The following is a 17,330-nucleotide window of genomic DNA, read 5'->3' on the forward strand; positions in this document are numbered from 1 at the left end:
AAAAGGATAATCACAAAAACAGAATAATTTAACATCATGTATTACCGAGAGGCGTGACACATACACAGCTGTGTGAATGTGAATTTTTGTTTCATTTAGAATTTAGCTTTCCTACTGTGCAATCTGAAGCTATAGAGACGGAAGCTATAAGCTCTGTGGACTCCCATCCTCTTTTCATTAATTGGTGTTTAACCTCCTTTGCGACTTTTAACATTTAGAGGGGTACTTCACGAAGATCATGGAAAAATGGAATTGAAGATTAATATGAATATTTCCATGAACTTTTTGAAGTACCTCATATGTTCTCACTCTACCATAAAGGAATTTATGAATATTAGACACGGTGTGTAGTAGCAATTCCTGTCCTTCTCAATGTTGTGAGCAGCAGAGCAGCCTCAGGTATGTCTTTAGAGTATGGATTAGAAATGATTTTCAAATCTGTAGAAAGTCATGTATACATACAGCATAATGATAAATGAAAAAGTGCCCAGACTTAGAAAACTTGTTCATTCTAATGTTAATATGTGTTTAGTGTAATAGTGAATCATGATTATACTTTCATATTACTTCACGAAAATGAATTATTTGCTATCTATTCACTTTTTACATTGACCTAGTAGTTCATCAAAATATAAAAAAAGAAGTTATACATATACTTAGGATTGAGAATAGCCTTTTTATTATTAACACTTTATGTTTGGAGGCAAAGATAGTTTATAATTTTTGTGGTTTTTAAAAAATTTAAAACAGCATTCTTTTCAACTTAAGCTGGGTCATTTTGTTTTGCATTTTAAAATTGTGCTTATTTCTTTTTCTTATTTGAAAATGTTGGTATGACATTTTCTACCTATTTTGTGATGAATGGAAAACTAATGGGGAAATTATAAAGCAATTTAATAAAATAACATACTTTATAAGAATGACCTTTCATTGTTTTTTACTTAAGAAAAAATTGCCACTTTCCTAAGAATCCCTAGGATGAGGATTTCATATCCTCTGTAAATTCTGTTTTCAGATCAAGGGCAAGGGAAATAGTCTTTATTGCATTTTTTCTTCCTTTTAGTCTAACAGCCCACAAGTAAATGTCAGGTGTTGTACTAACCTCTTAGGTATATTATTTTATGTAATTCTTGTATCAGCTTTGTGATGGGTGTTCTCCTATTGTTTCTACTTTTAGATGAGAAAAATAAGAATTAGAAAGTATAAGTAGCTCAAAATTGCATAGCCAGTAAGTTGATAGAACTAAGATTTGATTCCAGATCTGTCTGACATATACTTCATGATGACAGATACTAATGCCCATCTTATCATGGGTACTCAGTAAATATTTATTGAACAATTAATGCCACATATCAGTTAGCTTTAAGAAATAAAACAGTAATGGATGTGTAGTCTATTTTACACATAGTAGATGTTTATATGTCGGTAATTTCCTTCCTCTACTTGTAGGAGAAAAGACTGAAAGAAAGGGAGGCCAGAAGAGAAGCCAACAAGAGACAAACAAAGGTAAGGGTGTGTGTGTGTGTAATTTTTTTTCTTTCTTCCCAGCTCTATTAAGGTATATTTGACAAAACGACTTTATTTTTTAACTAGAATAATGTTTGTGATGTTGAAGTGGAATTGTAAATCCTCTTTTTAATATGTGTTTTATGCTTATATATAATGACATTCTACTTGAACTTAAGGCCATGTGGCCTGTTATTTACTTTCTCATATTAATTTCTTCCCTCTTTGATGCAGGATGAAAAATGCCTAAGATAACTTGTTCTCCGGGCTTTGCCCCACTATCCTTATCAGCTTTTTCTGTTATATTTTGTGCCTTTTAAATGCAAAAGACAGTAGACACTGTGGGCCAAACCTGATAGGATTTTCTTCTGTATCATCTTTAGGTAGACAGCTTATGTGAAGCCAATTTGATAATAGGTAACTCTGAAAGCATCCTCATCCTAGAGTCTAGGAGAAAGCACTCTTTACCTCCCACCTTCACTGTGTTCTGTAAACAGTAACTTTCAGCAAATTATATATATACATATATATTTTTCAGCAAATATGTAAATATATGGTGTCCCTCAAGTATATATGTACAATTATAAACACCATCCATATGCAGCTATGATTTCTATGTGGTGTGTTTGATGCTGAGAAAGGTTCAGCTTCTACATTCTGAGGATGTTTTGTAGGAATGATTTCCTAGAATTAGGGCCCAGTAACATATGTCATTTCTCATGCTGTATGTCATTGTGCTATGTCTGACTAGCCACGATTTCTCCTTGGCAGTTAGTAAAGATCCAATTCCCTTGAGTAAGCCCATAATGTTCTTTGTCACTTTTTTCCATGCTGGCCATAGCACTTAGAGAGCAAGTCAGAGATGATAACTCATGCTACAGTTCTGAAGGGGGAAGCAATTACTCAACAGTGGGAGATGAAAAGACTGCTTCTATTCAGTATTAAATATCACTCTGTCTTCAAAGGTGCCTGCAAATGAAAGCTCCAGCAGTATGCAGCCTGATTGCTAAATCAGGTGGTGGCTTCTGCATATGCTTTTAAAATGCAGACACAAACTGCCATGGCAGGGAAATTAGATCTTAGGGGCTATAGTGGGAAACATTTAAATTTAAGAAAAAAACCTTAAGTCTAGTGAAAGCATTTGATATTTATGAATATTGCATATTTAGCATAAAAATAAACCTATTTTATTTGTCTAAGAAGCTCTCATTTCTGCATATAAAAATGTAAAATGAAAGATATGATCTAGAGCCAAAGAAAGCCCTATTATTGTATTTCCTTCATGTGTGTTTGTGCATATTTGTATATATTACTAAATATGGTTTATTTTTTATACTTGATGCTGTATGCTTGATTTTTCATATTGGTTTAAGCTGTAAGAAATTGCTTTTACCCTTGAGACTGTCTCCTGGATCCTCCTCCTTTTATTCCCCTATAAATTGGTGTGTGTATTTGGTTTTAATAGTGGGTCAGCTGGAGAAATAAACCAAAAAAACTGTAAAGGCTTTTCCACTGGGGTCTGTATCTAAAGTGAACTCTTCAAACCAAATACCTCTCTCGATTCCCTACTCCCCTTTCCATGTTTGTCCTGTGTGTGTGTTTCCTGACATTTAAGAAAGGAGGGGCACTTTCTAGTCAAGAGAAGGTCTCATTTTGGAATGAACGTAACCACTAAGGATTGCATTAGGAACAAAGAAGATGCCGTGCAGCTGACATGGCTTTGCTGCTCAGCCGGGACCTTTAACTAGACTGAGGCTGTTTAATTATTGCTCCAAAGAGTTCAGCTACCTCCGTTTCACATCTCTAGTCTGAGTGCTCGGAGAAGGCAGCCCTCTTGTGAGAGTGATATTACCAGAGGGATGAGTGGCTGGTTGGTAGCCAGGACTCAAACATTCCCAGGACACTGAGGACTGGCAGCAGTGACAGATTCAGGCTGACTGACAGCGCCTAAGGAATTGGCTTGAACCAACCTTTTTGCATCCAGTTTCTTTTCAAATGAAAGTGACAGGGGATGAAGGCTCTCATGGCTTTTCAGGTGCCCCTTAGAAACAGAACCAGAAGATATTATTTGGAGAGGCTGGAAAGAGAACACACACTCACGTGGAGTTGATGTAATCAGACACTGGTAAGAAGACTTCAGTAAGAACAGGCAACAAATTGGGAAAGGCTGAGTAAAGGCTGGCAGGACAATTTCTGGGGGTTGCAGAAATTAGGGAAGTCTGCATAACTTTGCAGGCTGTCTCCATGAAACCTACTGGGGGGGGGAGAAGTCACTCAAAAGATCTGAAAGAGCCCCAAAAAGCATTGACAGTGGCACAGAACTGAGTGGGGGGAAAAGGAGCCATGAGGGAGGGCAAGAAATTCCACCCAGACTCTTCTCCATCTCCACTAAGGAACAAAAGCCTTAACCTGTTCAGGGAAGGGCTTTGGTGAGCACTCACTACAACTGGGGGAGGGGCGGGGCAGTCCTGGAAGAGGGGTAAGATTATACATTGAGCTGCCCACAACTACAGCCAGGGAAGGGGTAGGGGAACTGAGAAGGCTGTACCCAAGACCCCGGTCACCAGACACACCCAAAACTGAGCCTTACTAAGAATAAGAGGCAGGATTTCACCAGCATCACACATGTCCCAGTCAAAAAGCTTCAAACAGAAGCCAACAGCCGAGTACTGTTGGGAAAAGAACAGGATAGTAACAAGAATGTGCAAAGAGACCCTTTGTGAAGTACAGCAAAGAGGGAAGACTTAAAACTCAAAATTACAGACATTGCTCTGGTAAACCACCCTCCACCCTGGAAACAAGCCATCTCTAAAAAATCTGAAGCCCGTGGTACACAGAAGATAACCTTAATAAACATAACAACAATAAGTTATAAACCGAGGCCAACTCTGAACAAAAGTAATGCAAACCACAGCATTAAAGGCCTAGTGAAAAGGGAGGCATGCTCACTTCCAGGCATAAAAACAATGTACTTCAATCTGCACTGTCCTGTACAACATGTCTGGCTTTGAAAAAATAATTATAAAGCATACAAAAAAGCACACACACACAAAATACACCAAGAGACAAAGCATTCATTAAAACAAGACTCAGACATGATGTGGGTGTTGGAATTATCTGACAAGGAATTTAACTTTAGTATAACTTTAGATTTAACTTAAGATATCTTTAGTATGTTAAAGACTATATAACAGAAAAGATGGACAATATGCAAGATCAAATGGCTAATTTCAGCAGAGAGATTGAAACTACAAAATCAGTGAACTTGAAGATATTTCAATAGAAATCATCCAAACTGAAACACAAAGAGAAAAGAGTGGGGTTCGGGGCAAGGGACAGAACATCCAAGAAATGTGGGATAATATGAAACATTCTATCATACATGTGATTGGAATCACAGAAAAAGAGAACAGAGCAGAAGAAATAATGAGTCAAGAATTTTCCAAAATTAATAACAGGCACCTAACCACAAATCCAAGCAGCTCAGAGAACATTAAAATTAATTAATTAATTAAATATCCTGGTCATATCACTTCCAAACTACTGAAAACAAAGAGCAAAAATCTTGAAGGCAGCCAGGGATAAAAGAAATATTACATGCAGAAGAACAAAGATAACCAGTACACCAGGCTTTTTGTGAGAAACCAGAAAACAGTGGAGTAATGTCTTTAAATCTTTGGGGAAAAAAAAGCTGCAAACTCAGAATTCTATACCCAGCAATGGTATCTTTCAAAAACAGAGGAGGAAATAAAGACTTCCTCAAGCAAAAATGGAGGAAATTCTTTGCCAGCAGACCTAACCCAGAAGAAATACTAAAGAAAATATTTTAGGAAGAAAGAATATGGTATCGGACCACAACTTGCATCTACAAAAGAACTGAAGAGCCCTGAAAATGGAATAAAGTGAAAGTAAAACAATCAGCTTTTACTTTATTTTTAACTGCAGTAAAAGATGACTAACTTTCAAATGTAAAAATAGCAATGCACTATGCATTTATGGTATATGTAAAAGCAAAGTGTAAAACATCAATAGCACAAAAGATGGGAGGGAAGAACTGGGATATACTGTGGAAAGTCCTTATACTATATTGTGAAGCAGTATATCATTAGAAGGCATACTCTGGATTAATTTAAAATGTATGCTGTAAACCCTAAGGCAACAACTATAAAAATTTTTTAAGAAGTATAAATAAGTCAGTAGAAGCGATAAAATGGAATCATAAAACATGCTCAATTAAACCCTAAGGAGGCAGAAAAAGAGGAAAAAGAAAACAAAGAATAAATGTGATGAACAGAAAACTGCTAGCAAGATGGCAGATCTTAACCAAATCTTATCAATAACCATCACTGGCTGCCTGGGGCCAGGGAAGGGGGATGTGCTGGCAAAGAACAGGAGGGAGTTCTGTGGGATGAGGGTCACAGTCTACATCTTAATTGGAGTGGTAGATATTTGCCAATACTCCTAGAACTACATGCTTAAAAGGGGTGCACCTTACTTATCATACCTCAGTAAAGTTTACCTTTCAAAGTAAAAAACAAAAAGAAAAGAAAAAACTACTAATTATGGGAAGGCATGATTAATGCCAGGCTGTGCAGTTTCACTTACTAGCAAGGTCAACATGGGTGCTACCGAACCTCTCGGCCTCAGCTTCCTCACCTTAAATAAGGATAATGCTGCCCACCTGCCTCCTCAGCCTGAGTGAGGAGCAGGTGAATTAATACATGTAAGTGCTTAGAGTTCACTATCTGGCATGTGGTAAGAGATTCTCAAGTGTTAACTAGCATTACAATTAATAAGGAATAACCCCTGTTTCACATGTAAGATGAGAGATGTCTGCTCAGTGAGGGACATAGTCAATGTCTCTGCTGTGCTCAAATCAATATCACTTGACCATCAAGACACTAAGACTGAATAAAATAAAAATCACTGTGGATCAAACATCTCAAAAATATTCCACCTGTTCCCTGTATCTCTATTATCTCAAGGTATATTTTTCAAATTACTTGTTCTATTTTGGGGGTGAAGACACATTTTACTTTTTAAAATATTCACTCTATGTTTTTAGAGCTGTAAACTAAAATTAAACGAGAAGAGAATAGATGATCATGAGCTGAAATCCCTGGAAGCCTCCTCTCAGAGAAGCTGGCTCTTTTAGATTCACCTAATAATGGGGCTGCAGATCCTAGGACCAAACACTGCCTACTCAGACCTATGCTTGAAAGCTCTGTGCCAGGTCCTGTTAAAGAAGATGCCAAGGAATCACTCAGTTAAAAGCCTCTGTTCTCACATGAAAGTCTACCGTGGGTGCAAAGAAAGGTAAATGCAAATAAAATATAGTACCAGAAATATATTGATAGAGATAAACCTCATAAGGTTACAAACTAATCCATTTCACCTATATTCTATTTCCTCTTCGCAGTGCAGTGTTTATTGAAGACCTACAAGGTGCTGTAGAATGATCCAAAGACCAAATATATGCTTTGGCTCTTGGGAAAACGGCATGGGGCTGGCAGGTTGGCTCGGTTGGTTAGAGTGTCATGTTATTACCACCAAGGTCAAGGGTTCAGATCCCTGTACTGGCTACCCACCAAAAAAAAGAAAAAGAAAAGAAAAGAAAAATGGTATGGGAACAAACTGTTTCAATATAGTGGAACGAAAGAGTACTGTACATACATGTTGCTACAGAAGTACACAACAGAGGCTTGGACAACTCACATCAGGCTACAGTGCTAAGTGCCAGGCATTGTGCTAAATGCTACGCAGATGCTCTTCGACCTACAACAGGGCTACGTCCCAATAAATCCATTGTAAGTTGAAAATACCATAAGCTGAAAATGCATTTAATACACCTAACCTACTGAGCATCATAGCTTAGCCTAGCCTACCTTAAACGTACTCAGAACATTTACATTAGCTTACAGTTGGGCAACATTGTCTAACACAAAGCTTATTTTATAATAAAGTGTTGAATATCTCAGTAATTTATTGAATTCTGTACTGAAAATAAAAAACAATAGTTCTAGGGTTCCCAAGCATGGTTTCTTCTGAATATCACTTTCGCACCATTGTAAAGTCCAAAATTGGTAAGTTGAACCACCTTAAGTCAGGAACCATCTGTACGTGTATTTTCCCTTTTAGTCCTTACAATGACTCCCAAGGTACGCACTATTACCCTCATTTTAAAGTTGTGAAAACTAAGGAACAGAACCATGAAGAAGCCTCACTTAACATCACAGACCTAGGATCTGAATCCAGGCAGTCTGAATCTGGGACCTGTTCTCAGCAACAATACAATTAACTGCCTCTCTTCAAATACACTTGCCTGTGAGGATTAAGGAAGGCTTCCTCCCCTCATCACCTACCTGGAAAATGCCCTTCATCTTTCAATATAGTTCACGCATCATCTTCTCTTTAAAACCCGACTCTCTTCTGCCATACTCGCCTGGTTTCAGCAGTTAGCAATGTCCTCCTTTCTGTTCTCACAGCCTTTATCATAGAGCTTTCTCACTACATGTGCTTGTCTCTCCCCTCCCCCGCAATGAATTCACTGCAAACTCCCTGAGACCAGAGACTTCGTTACAATCACCTTCCTTCAACTAACGCTTTCCACAATACTGCTCTTAGAACTGGCAGTATCTGTTGAAAGGACAAGCAAGAAAAGACTCTCCAGTCTTCTTGGGCTTATAATTCTATCACACCCAAAGGCTTTCAAAATAACTGTAGCAGATAAGAAAAGCTTGAATGCCTGACCACAGAACACCAAGTGATCATGCTACTTGAGCATAACTGGATACCCTGCATGCTGGCTGAGTACCCCAAGATCAAGAAGAAAGGAAAGCACATGAGAATCAGGATCAGAAACGCCATCCTCCTGCAATGTCCTACAGCACCCACTACTGACAAAACTTAGCATACCAGCTGGCAAAAGAGAAATGCTTACAGGGTCCAGCTCAAGAAACACAAAGACAGCACTGAAGGGTGAGTGTGGAGCCAAGAGGCAATAAACTGGTAACTGGCATGCTGATAATCCCCTGCTCTCATATGTGCTGGTTACTTATATACTGCCTTTCCACTCCACGTTCACCCTTTTTGCTTATTCAGTAAAAATGGAGCTGGGCCTTATAAATAGTTCTCCTTTGCTGCCAGTAAGATGTTAGGCCTCATCAGTAGAGGAAGCTGGAGGAGCAATGCAAGAGGAAAGGGTTTCTCTGGTTCTGCAAGAACAAGGCTGCCAGGCTCCTGGAGAAAGCACATCTTTCTCCTCCACTGCTCAGACTGCAGTTTCTTCCATGCTAGATGTCTGCAGGACATAGCTTCTCCAGCGTCTGGCAACATGTGCTTTCTCCAGTTCTGAACTTGGGAAGCAGCACTGTAGCCAGGACTCCCAGAGAACATGGGCCTGCCCCCAGACTAGGTAACTGCTCCTGCACTCTCCTCAGCCCCATGCCTCTATCCATCAGAAGTCTTGCAGGGCCACCTGTGTAGTGAGCCTGCTACCCAACCTTCATCCCACACAGTGCCCTGGAGCTGCCCTGGCCCAAGTCACATACAGAAGTGTGTGAGTTCCTGCAGAAGTGGACTACGGCTCCAGCAATGGCACCCTGGCCGAGTCTCCACATCTGTACATCAACTATGTCTTACTGGAGGCTTAGAGGCTTGTTTCCCATGGCCCTCCCAACAGACAACACACACTCCTGGTCTCACACCCACAGGGGCACCCTGAATGCTGCTGCACACCCATCCACCAGTCTCAGTTCACTGTGCCCGAGATTGCTCCTGCTTTCCTGGTGACTGTGGACCTGCTCTGGCCCAGGCGACCCAGCCAACCAGTTGACTGCAACACCACTTTCTCCACAAGGTCTGAACCCCAGTCTTGCTTGAAGAGAGACCCTCTTCCAAGTGTGTCCTTCCTTGGGTGCTATCCCTCAGCCCTAGAGAAGCCTTTAGAATTCTCTTTCAGTTTGCAGTTCTCTCCCATCATAGCTTAATAATTCTTTAATATATTAAACTTCCCTCATTTTCCCCCCAGGTTCATAATTTATGGTACAAACTGAATATCACAAGATGAGTTGACAATAGCTTCTCCAAGCACAGGAACTTACCACATGAGGTTTAGGTTAGAATCCATTTATGTTGCTTTCACAGTTGGAGTTTTTTGGACCCTACCTTGAAGTATAAGATCATCAAAGCAATGCCTCCGTATGTGACCAGTACACAGCATTCTACTTGTGAGAGTGTAAGAGTCGAAATATTTTCTGATACCAGTGAAGTGGAATTGGGCATCAGTTTCTGGACTGCCATGATTTCAATCTGGCCAAAGCCACAAATTCTGCAGCCGGTGTCCTTCAATGTAGGCCAAACTTCCCTTGTTTAAATGACTGTGTCTGCATGAGGCACCCTGCTGTGTGCCAGGACCGGGTCTAGTGTGGAGAGCTCCTCATCTTGGGAAACAGGGAGCAGTCAGAAAGGCAGCTGCCCCCTTGCCCATCATGCAATATGCATTCATGGGGAACCCAGTGCTAAAAATATCAATAATTTTTTTAAAAATTAAAAAAATAAATTACTGTGTAGTTCTGTCACCTGATTGGACCTAGACTGTACAGTATGTTGTTCCTCAATGTCACCGTTGTACTGAAGGACTGTTAGGACACAACAGTCCAAGGAGTTCATTTTATGACCAGTGTGAGGTGATGGGCTCCTGATCATGGGATTTACTTCTTGTGTCACATACCCTCCATCATCCAGAAGCAACTGGCTCTAGAGGATGGCAGAATGGCCTCTTGGGGACCCAGAGCACCAGATGAGAGACTTCTGGTGTCAAAGAAGTGTCCCACAAGATGCAGTATATATTCTGCACAAATGACCAATACATGGTACTTGTTCTCCTATGGCCAGATATACAGATTTGGAAAAGAAGGGTCTGAATGAGAGGAGCACCTCTCACTGCTACACCGAATGACCAATCCAGGAAAATTTTCCTTCCCATCGCTATCCTCTGGGTTCTGCAAGTTTAGAGGTCTTAGCATCCAAAAGTTGAACAGGAGTACCAGCTGATAATAGTTTTAGTATACCAGAAGTTGAGCCTGAGTATCTGGACTATTCATGCCTCTGAATCAACAGGTTAAAAAAAAAAAAAGTTTTAGGGTGTTGACTGGAAGGAATGACATTACAGATTACAGCAACTCAAAGAAGCAGAATCACTAAGAACTAGACGTTTGAGAATAAAACTGGAGGGTACCCCACAAAATTAAAAAAAAAAACCACCCTAACCAGAGATGGTGATGGTCAAAGGTAAAAAGAATGTGAAATAGATAGCAGAATCGCAAAAAGTATGTTTTAAAAAATATGTACTGTATTTCTAAACTTCCTTCCAAAATGTTGACACCTCTTCCAATTCACACTAATTATCACATTAATGCTGACAATTTTTCTCTGGCCATCTGAATCATCTGAATTTCTGTGATAAAACAGAATGGAAAAAATTATAATAATAAAACATTACTGGAGAACTATATGTCTCTCCCCAAACAAAATTTAGTAAGCAATGATTGTTTTAATTTTTTCATTATTTTTAAACAATTTTTTTGGCAGCTGGCTGGTGCAGGGATCCAAACCCTTGATCTTGGTGTTATCAACACTGCACTCTAACCAATTGAGCTGACCCGTCAGTCCAGCAATAGTTGTTTTCAGACCTACACATGCTCTCAAATAAAATATGCCTAAAAAATCAGGAATAAATTAATGAGGGGCAGACTAGAAGAATTGCCTTTCATCGCATCTCCATCAGTGCTTTCATCATTACGGGCAGACTAACACAAAGAGTATGAACATCAGTAATAGTTAAAAGGAGAAACTGCAGAAAGGTACAGAGCCTGGGACTTTGGAGCCAGGATGCCTGGATTTGAAACCCAACTTCACCTCCTAATAAGCTGCATAATCTTGAGAAGTCACTTAACCTTTGCGTAACTTAGTTTTCTCCTTCTGAGAAACAGAAATACCTCAGTAAGATGCTGAAAATAATGTGTTTTTTAAAGCAACACTGAATCCTACTGCTGCTCAGAAAACTTATACTTAAAATAGTGCAACAGTGATTGAAAGCTACTCATTATTTACCCTTGAGCAAAAAAAAAAAAAAAAGAAAGAAAGAAAGAAAGAAAAGAAAAATTAAATGAAAGACTTTAAAGCAAGCAAATGCAAATTAAAAAATGCATGGATCAGAAAAATATGAGCAACAGAGATTACTTCATTAACAGGAGATATGATCTTAGTGGAAACATGACTCAATATACAAACAAACATGTCAAAATACTTAATGCAAAAACCATTAAAATCTCCATATAAAAATTAACAGAATTTCCCAATGGTCAAACAGAGCACCTGTCAATCTACACACAAATCAAGTAGACAAAAACATAAATGACAAATTTAAATAAGTCTTAATTATTGGATTTATGTCAAGCTCTAAAAAACCACTGACTACTTCTTTTGTCAAGCTCCATGAAATACTACAAAAACTGATCAAACACTATGCTACCCAAAAAACAAAAAACAAAAACCTGCATTCCAAAAAGCACAATTTATACAGGCTACATTCACTTACAAACAAACAAAAACAAAAACCAAAAGAAATATAAGCTTTATGAAAGTTCATACTACATATTTCAAAATCCAAGTCACTTCAATATTCAAAGTTCATAGAGAAGTATTGTAAGAAAGAAGTAATAAATCTATAACTACAAACCCACCAATATTTAATATCAGAGGACAGGAACAGTCATTAAATTCCCAGTACCTACCATAGTTATTAGCATATATCATGTATTAAGTAAAGGTCTGTTGAATGATGAGATGCAGAAAAACAACAAAACTGAGAACACATAGCAAAACCTTGGATGTCTGGCCAATGCCGTACTTAAAGTTAAGTTCATAGCTCTAACCTCCAGTATATTTTGAAGGAAGAAAAAAAAAAAAACAGCTCAAGATTAGAAATCAATTCAGAAAGGCCCTAAAGAAAATGGGAAAGGGTTATTAGTAAATATTAAAACAAAAGTTAATGAATTAGAAAAAGAATAGAAGTGTTAAACAATAAAGTAGTTAAAACATGGCAAAATTCACTGACCTGTATACTTAAAATGGCTACAACAACAAATTTTAGGCTATATATATTTCACCACAATTGTAAAAATAGCTTTGAAAGAGGCAAATCTAAATAGGGAGGTGGCAGGGTATTGAAAACAAGAAAAATTACAGAAAGGAAAAAAAGAGAGAAAGAAAGAACACAAATACTACCTAAGTATCAAGTCCAGGAATGAATCCCAGTATGTGAAGTCACTTAGAAGTTACTTAGTTAGTTACTTAGAAGAAAGATGAAGTGAATGAAGTTTTCTAAAAAAACTTTTCATTAAGTGAATGATTATCAAAATTGATTCAAGAAGAAACATTAAACTGAGAGCAATGACCATGAAGAAATTTCTGGGCCTAGAAAGTTTAATGGGTGTTGAACTTTTAAGGAACACAATATTCCTAAGCACTAACAATGTGCTTTTATTTCATGGTGTTGAAGATTAAATGCTCTACCACCAAAAACGTCTTAGAATTATGAATGGCATATGATAACAATTAACATTTACTTAGCCCTACTAAGGTTATCACTCCCTTATCTACCTCAGACTACATATATGTATATTCCAAGGCCATAATTTATTTATACTACTGTCCCAGTAAGTATGGATGTTCTGCAGTCAATTTATTTTGTGCAACAGACTACTGCCATCCTCAACAGAAACATCGGGATCTTCAAAAATAACTGCTATAACAAATAACTAAAAAATGTAAATGACTTCAGCAGAACTTTTTTTTTTTTTTTGAAAGTTCAACAATCTTTATTTCCAAACTCCAGCAGGGTTAACTCTTTAACTTGGCTAATAGCAAAAACATCTCTAACAAGATCAAAGATGGAGGTGCAGACCCAATAAAGATTCTCTCTTTAAAAAAAGGATTGGAAAAAAATATGTATCTGCATAAGTATTTTTTCAAAAAGTAAAATTCTCCAGTGTTGTAAAAAAAAGTATACCAGTGATTTCAGTCTATAAAAAACAGAACTTGGCAGTCTGTGCTGCCTTAAAAGCCCCAACTCAGGATAACCCTAGGAGAAAATCACCCATTTAAAAAAAAAATTTTTTAAAAATCCCCTTTCTCCTCTCTTGCTCAACTTCCACCGCTTATTCCAAGAAACAGCCCCAAATTACAGGATAAACAAGACCCAGCTCATTTCTCTCAGCCTCTACCTGTTAAGACTCAAACCAAGGACTATTCCTATGGAATCTTCACCTCTACTACAATCAGGACGCCGTTCCCTATTTCCTGGGCCAGATTTCTAGAAACTTGCAAAACATCTCCCTGCTTCCTTCAAGGAGGAGCCTAAGGGCCCCTTGAAAGATCAAGAGGGCAGGCAGTTCTTCTGGAATGCCTGTGGGCTGCGCATGGGAAGAGCGTGCCTCCTTTATAACAAAAACAGCCAACACCTTATAAGCTGAAGTCTAACCTACCGGGTAAAAAGTAGCAGCAGGTACCAAACTAGTTGCTGTACAAAAAGGTGCGCACCTCCCCCTTTACTTGTAAAGGTAAGGGAGCTGAAGAGAGCCAGGTGAGTATTTGACCTCATCTGAATTTTAGGCCAAAGCCATGGTGCAGAGAAAGACATTCGGTCTTTGCTGTTTCTGCCATTTGTGGCAGCCTAGTTCACGCTGCTTTCCGGAAGCTTTTTCCCTTTATGCAAGAGTACTTAAGAATTAATAGAGAACTTTTCCATTCAACTTCAGAACTGACAAATACTTCAATAGCAGTTTCTCAAAACCACCGATGGAGACAGAACACCCCTCAGTTCAGGATCACAGCTCCTTCCAGTCGATGGGCTTCTTGCCAGACTTCTGCAGCAGCTCGTTGGTTTTAGAAAAATGTCTGCATCCAAAGAACCCTCTATACACGGACAACGGGGAGGGATGAGCAGTCTGCAGTACATGGTGCCGCTTCCTGTCAATGGCACTGCCCTTCCTCTGAGCATAAGAGCTCCAGAGCAAGAAGACAAGGCCATTCGAATTTTGATTTAGCCAGGACACAACTGCATCAGTAAACTGCTCCCAACCTCTCTCCTTATGAGAATTGGCTTGATGGACCCGAACTGTGAGCACAGCATTGAGTAGGAGAACACCTTGTTTGGCCCACGCAGATAAATCTCCATGGCCAGGATGAACAAAACCATCGATGTCAGTAGACAGCTCTTTATAAATGTTTTCCAAACTGGGCGGAGGTGGAACAGGTCTTTGAACACTAAAGCAGAGCCCATGAGCTTGATTGGGTCCATGATATGGATCCTGTCCCAGGATGACAACCTTCACATCTCTTATGTCACACATTTGGGTCCATGTGAAGACTTGGTGTGGGGGTGGATAAACAGTATAATGTTTTCTTTCTTCTGCAACAAATCCCATTAGCTTTATAAAATACGGCTTCCCGAACTCTCCGCTGAGGTGCTTCTTCCAACTCTCACCAAAACCCACGGGCACGTTGCGGGCCGCGAGTCTGAGCAGGGCCGCGGCCTTGTTCCTCTGGATGCGGACCAGCTGCTCAGGGCTCAGCGGCGAGGAGGGCGGCGTGCCGGGCTCGTCCTGCTCAGCCCGGGCCTTCTTGGCGGGGCTGTCCGCTGCATCCCCGCTCTCCTCAGCTACGGCCGCCACGCCGGTCCCCGGGTCGGCCGGCTCGGGGCTGCGGGCACGTCGCCGGCTGGCAGGACTCGGGGAGAAAAAGGAGTAGAGCGTCTTCTGGCCGATCATCCCGAAGCCGGGGAGGGGGCGAACGCGCGCCGCCCGGGGACCCGCGAGGCTGACGCTGGCTGTGGCGGTCCGAAATTGGCGCCAAACGGCCCGCGCATGCTCCGAGCGGTGGGCTTTGGGGGCTGGGGGCGGAGGGCTTAGTATGCATCAGAACTTTAATATATAAAATTAAATTCTGCCTCAAACTATGTACTGCACTTTTTGACATTACTGCAGTTTTTTTTTTGGGGGGGGGGGTCTAGCCAGTACAAGGATCCAAACGCTTGACCTTGGTGTTACAAGACATTACTGTATTAATCACGAGTCTGCCATATTCAAAAGGACATCAACTCATGAGAATGTCACTGTTCACATGGCAAGAAAACAATAAAGCTGAAATGAAATGAGAGTGGCTGATGCATGGTCAGGTAAGCACACTTACTAGCTAGATGACTTCCAGACAAACCCAGGAATTTCAAAGGATTTGCTTCATTCAAATGCATTCCATAGCAAAACTGAGCACAGCATGCTATTCCTATGGTTTGAATGTCACCTCCAAAGCTCACGTTGAAACTTAATGCCCATTGCAACAGTATTAAAAGGGTAGGAAATGTGACTACGGTATTTGAGATGTGAGGCCTCTAAGAGGTGATTGGATCATGAGGGCTATGCCCTCACTAATGGATTAATCCATTTATTTTGTACAGATTCATTACTCCATTTATTAATGAAGAAGCACATTTGCACATTCTATTATTAAGAAAGAAGTGTGTTGTTAAGGAAGCACATTAGCACATTCTCCCTCTCACCATGTGATGCTCTGTGCCATCTCGGGACTCTGCAGAGAGTCCCCACCAGGAAGAAGGCCCTCATCAGCTGTGCTCCTGGACCTTGGACTTCCTGGTCTCCAGAATTGTAAGACATAAATTTTGTTTCTTTATAAATTACCCAGTTTCAGGTATTCTGTTATAAACAAAAAACGGACTAGGACAGGTACCAATTAGTTATATTAAAAAGAAAAAAATGAACATCTGGAATAAATATTACATGGGCCCCAAATATTCTCAGAATTTTGAAATATTTTAATACTCATGTCAATTACAAACTTCAGGGGATGTAATGGCACGTGAGCTGGACGCCTTCGCGAGGCTTGAGGCCCTCGGAATTCCTTTCAGAGTGTTCCAGTGTTCTGTCGCCCCGGCGACGACTGCACTGCCGTCTCTCGGTTCACTCCGGTACCGGCTGCCTTATTGATCTCTGAAGCTTAACCCGTCTCTGAAGTCTTAACCCATCTCCGAAGTCTTAACCCGTCTCTGAGTGACCCGCAGCCTCCCTCCCCGTCTCCACCCGCCTCCGGATCGGCAGCCCGGCTCCTCCCTCAGTCCGGGCCTGGGGCCTGGACTGGGGGGTCACCTTCCCCCAGCCCCTCTGCGTGCTTGGACCCTGAGTCCCCCAAGGTTGTCTGGGCGCGCATCGCCGCTTGGCAAGGTCATCTCCGAAGTCATCAGGACCGCAGGCGTCTGCGCGGGCGCAGCAGCCAGCCACTTAGAAGGTAGGTGGACGGGCTCAGCCCCTCACCTGGCCGTGGGGGCGCGGCTGCTCCGCGGTAATTTGGGGAGGGGAGGTGTTCCCGTGCCCAGCCAGACGGTCCTGGATCGACCCCAGGTCTCCGAGGTGGTGGTGAGAGTAGGAGGTGCGACTAAGGGTGCTAATGGTCGACACTCGGGTACATGGGGGTTTCGCTTGGCCTAGAGCCGGGCTGTGTGGGAGCCAGGGGCTGTGTCAGGGGATCACGAGGGCCGAGGTGGGGGGCCTTCGCCCTGCGCTCGTCCCCTGGCCCTCGGGACTCGGGCGTAGCTGGAGAGGGACCTGGGTGTCTGTGTGGGCGTGGGGGCGGCGAGCGTGTTCCCTGTCAAAGCTGGGAGGAGGGATGCAGGCAACTACTTGTAGCATTGCCATTCCAATGAACAGGGCCAGTGGTGTGGCGGGAGCATTCCAATCGGGGTCAGGTTT

At 41.0% G+C, this 17,330-nt stretch overlaps 1 protein-coding gene and 2 pseudogenes across 1 annotated transcript; 1 reads left to right on the forward strand and 2 right to left on the reverse strand.

The window, feature by feature from the left end:
• LOC134375710 (rho GTPase-activating protein 20-like) overlaps positions 1–17,330 on the forward strand; it is a 110,579-nt pseudogene that overhangs the window by 19,591 nt on the left and 73,658 nt on the right.
• Positions 9,635–14,209, reverse strand: LOC134374979 (ATP synthase membrane subunit K, mitochondrial-like; annotated as a pseudogene).
• On the reverse strand, positions 14,385–15,338 carry LOC134377237 (uracil-DNA glycosylase). Its single transcript, XM_063095867.1, has one exon. The coding sequence runs from the start codon at positions 15,336–15,338 to the stop codon at positions 14,397–14,399; it is 942 nt and encodes a 313-aa protein (XP_062951937.1). The 3' UTR covers positions 14,385–14,396.

The sequence above is a fragment of the Cynocephalus volans genome, chromosome 4, assembly GCF_027409185.1.
Source record: "Cynocephalus volans isolate mCynVol1 chromosome 4, mCynVol1.pri, whole genome shotgun sequence".
Lineage (NCBI taxonomy): Eukaryota > Metazoa > Chordata > Mammalia > Dermoptera > Cynocephalidae > Cynocephalus > Cynocephalus volans.

Excerpts from the sequence above, each read along its gene's own strand:
- LOC134377237 (XM_063095867.1), bottom strand. The coding sequence starts at position 15,338 with ATGATCGGCCAGAAGACGCTCTACTCCTTTTTCTCCCCGAGTCCTGCC.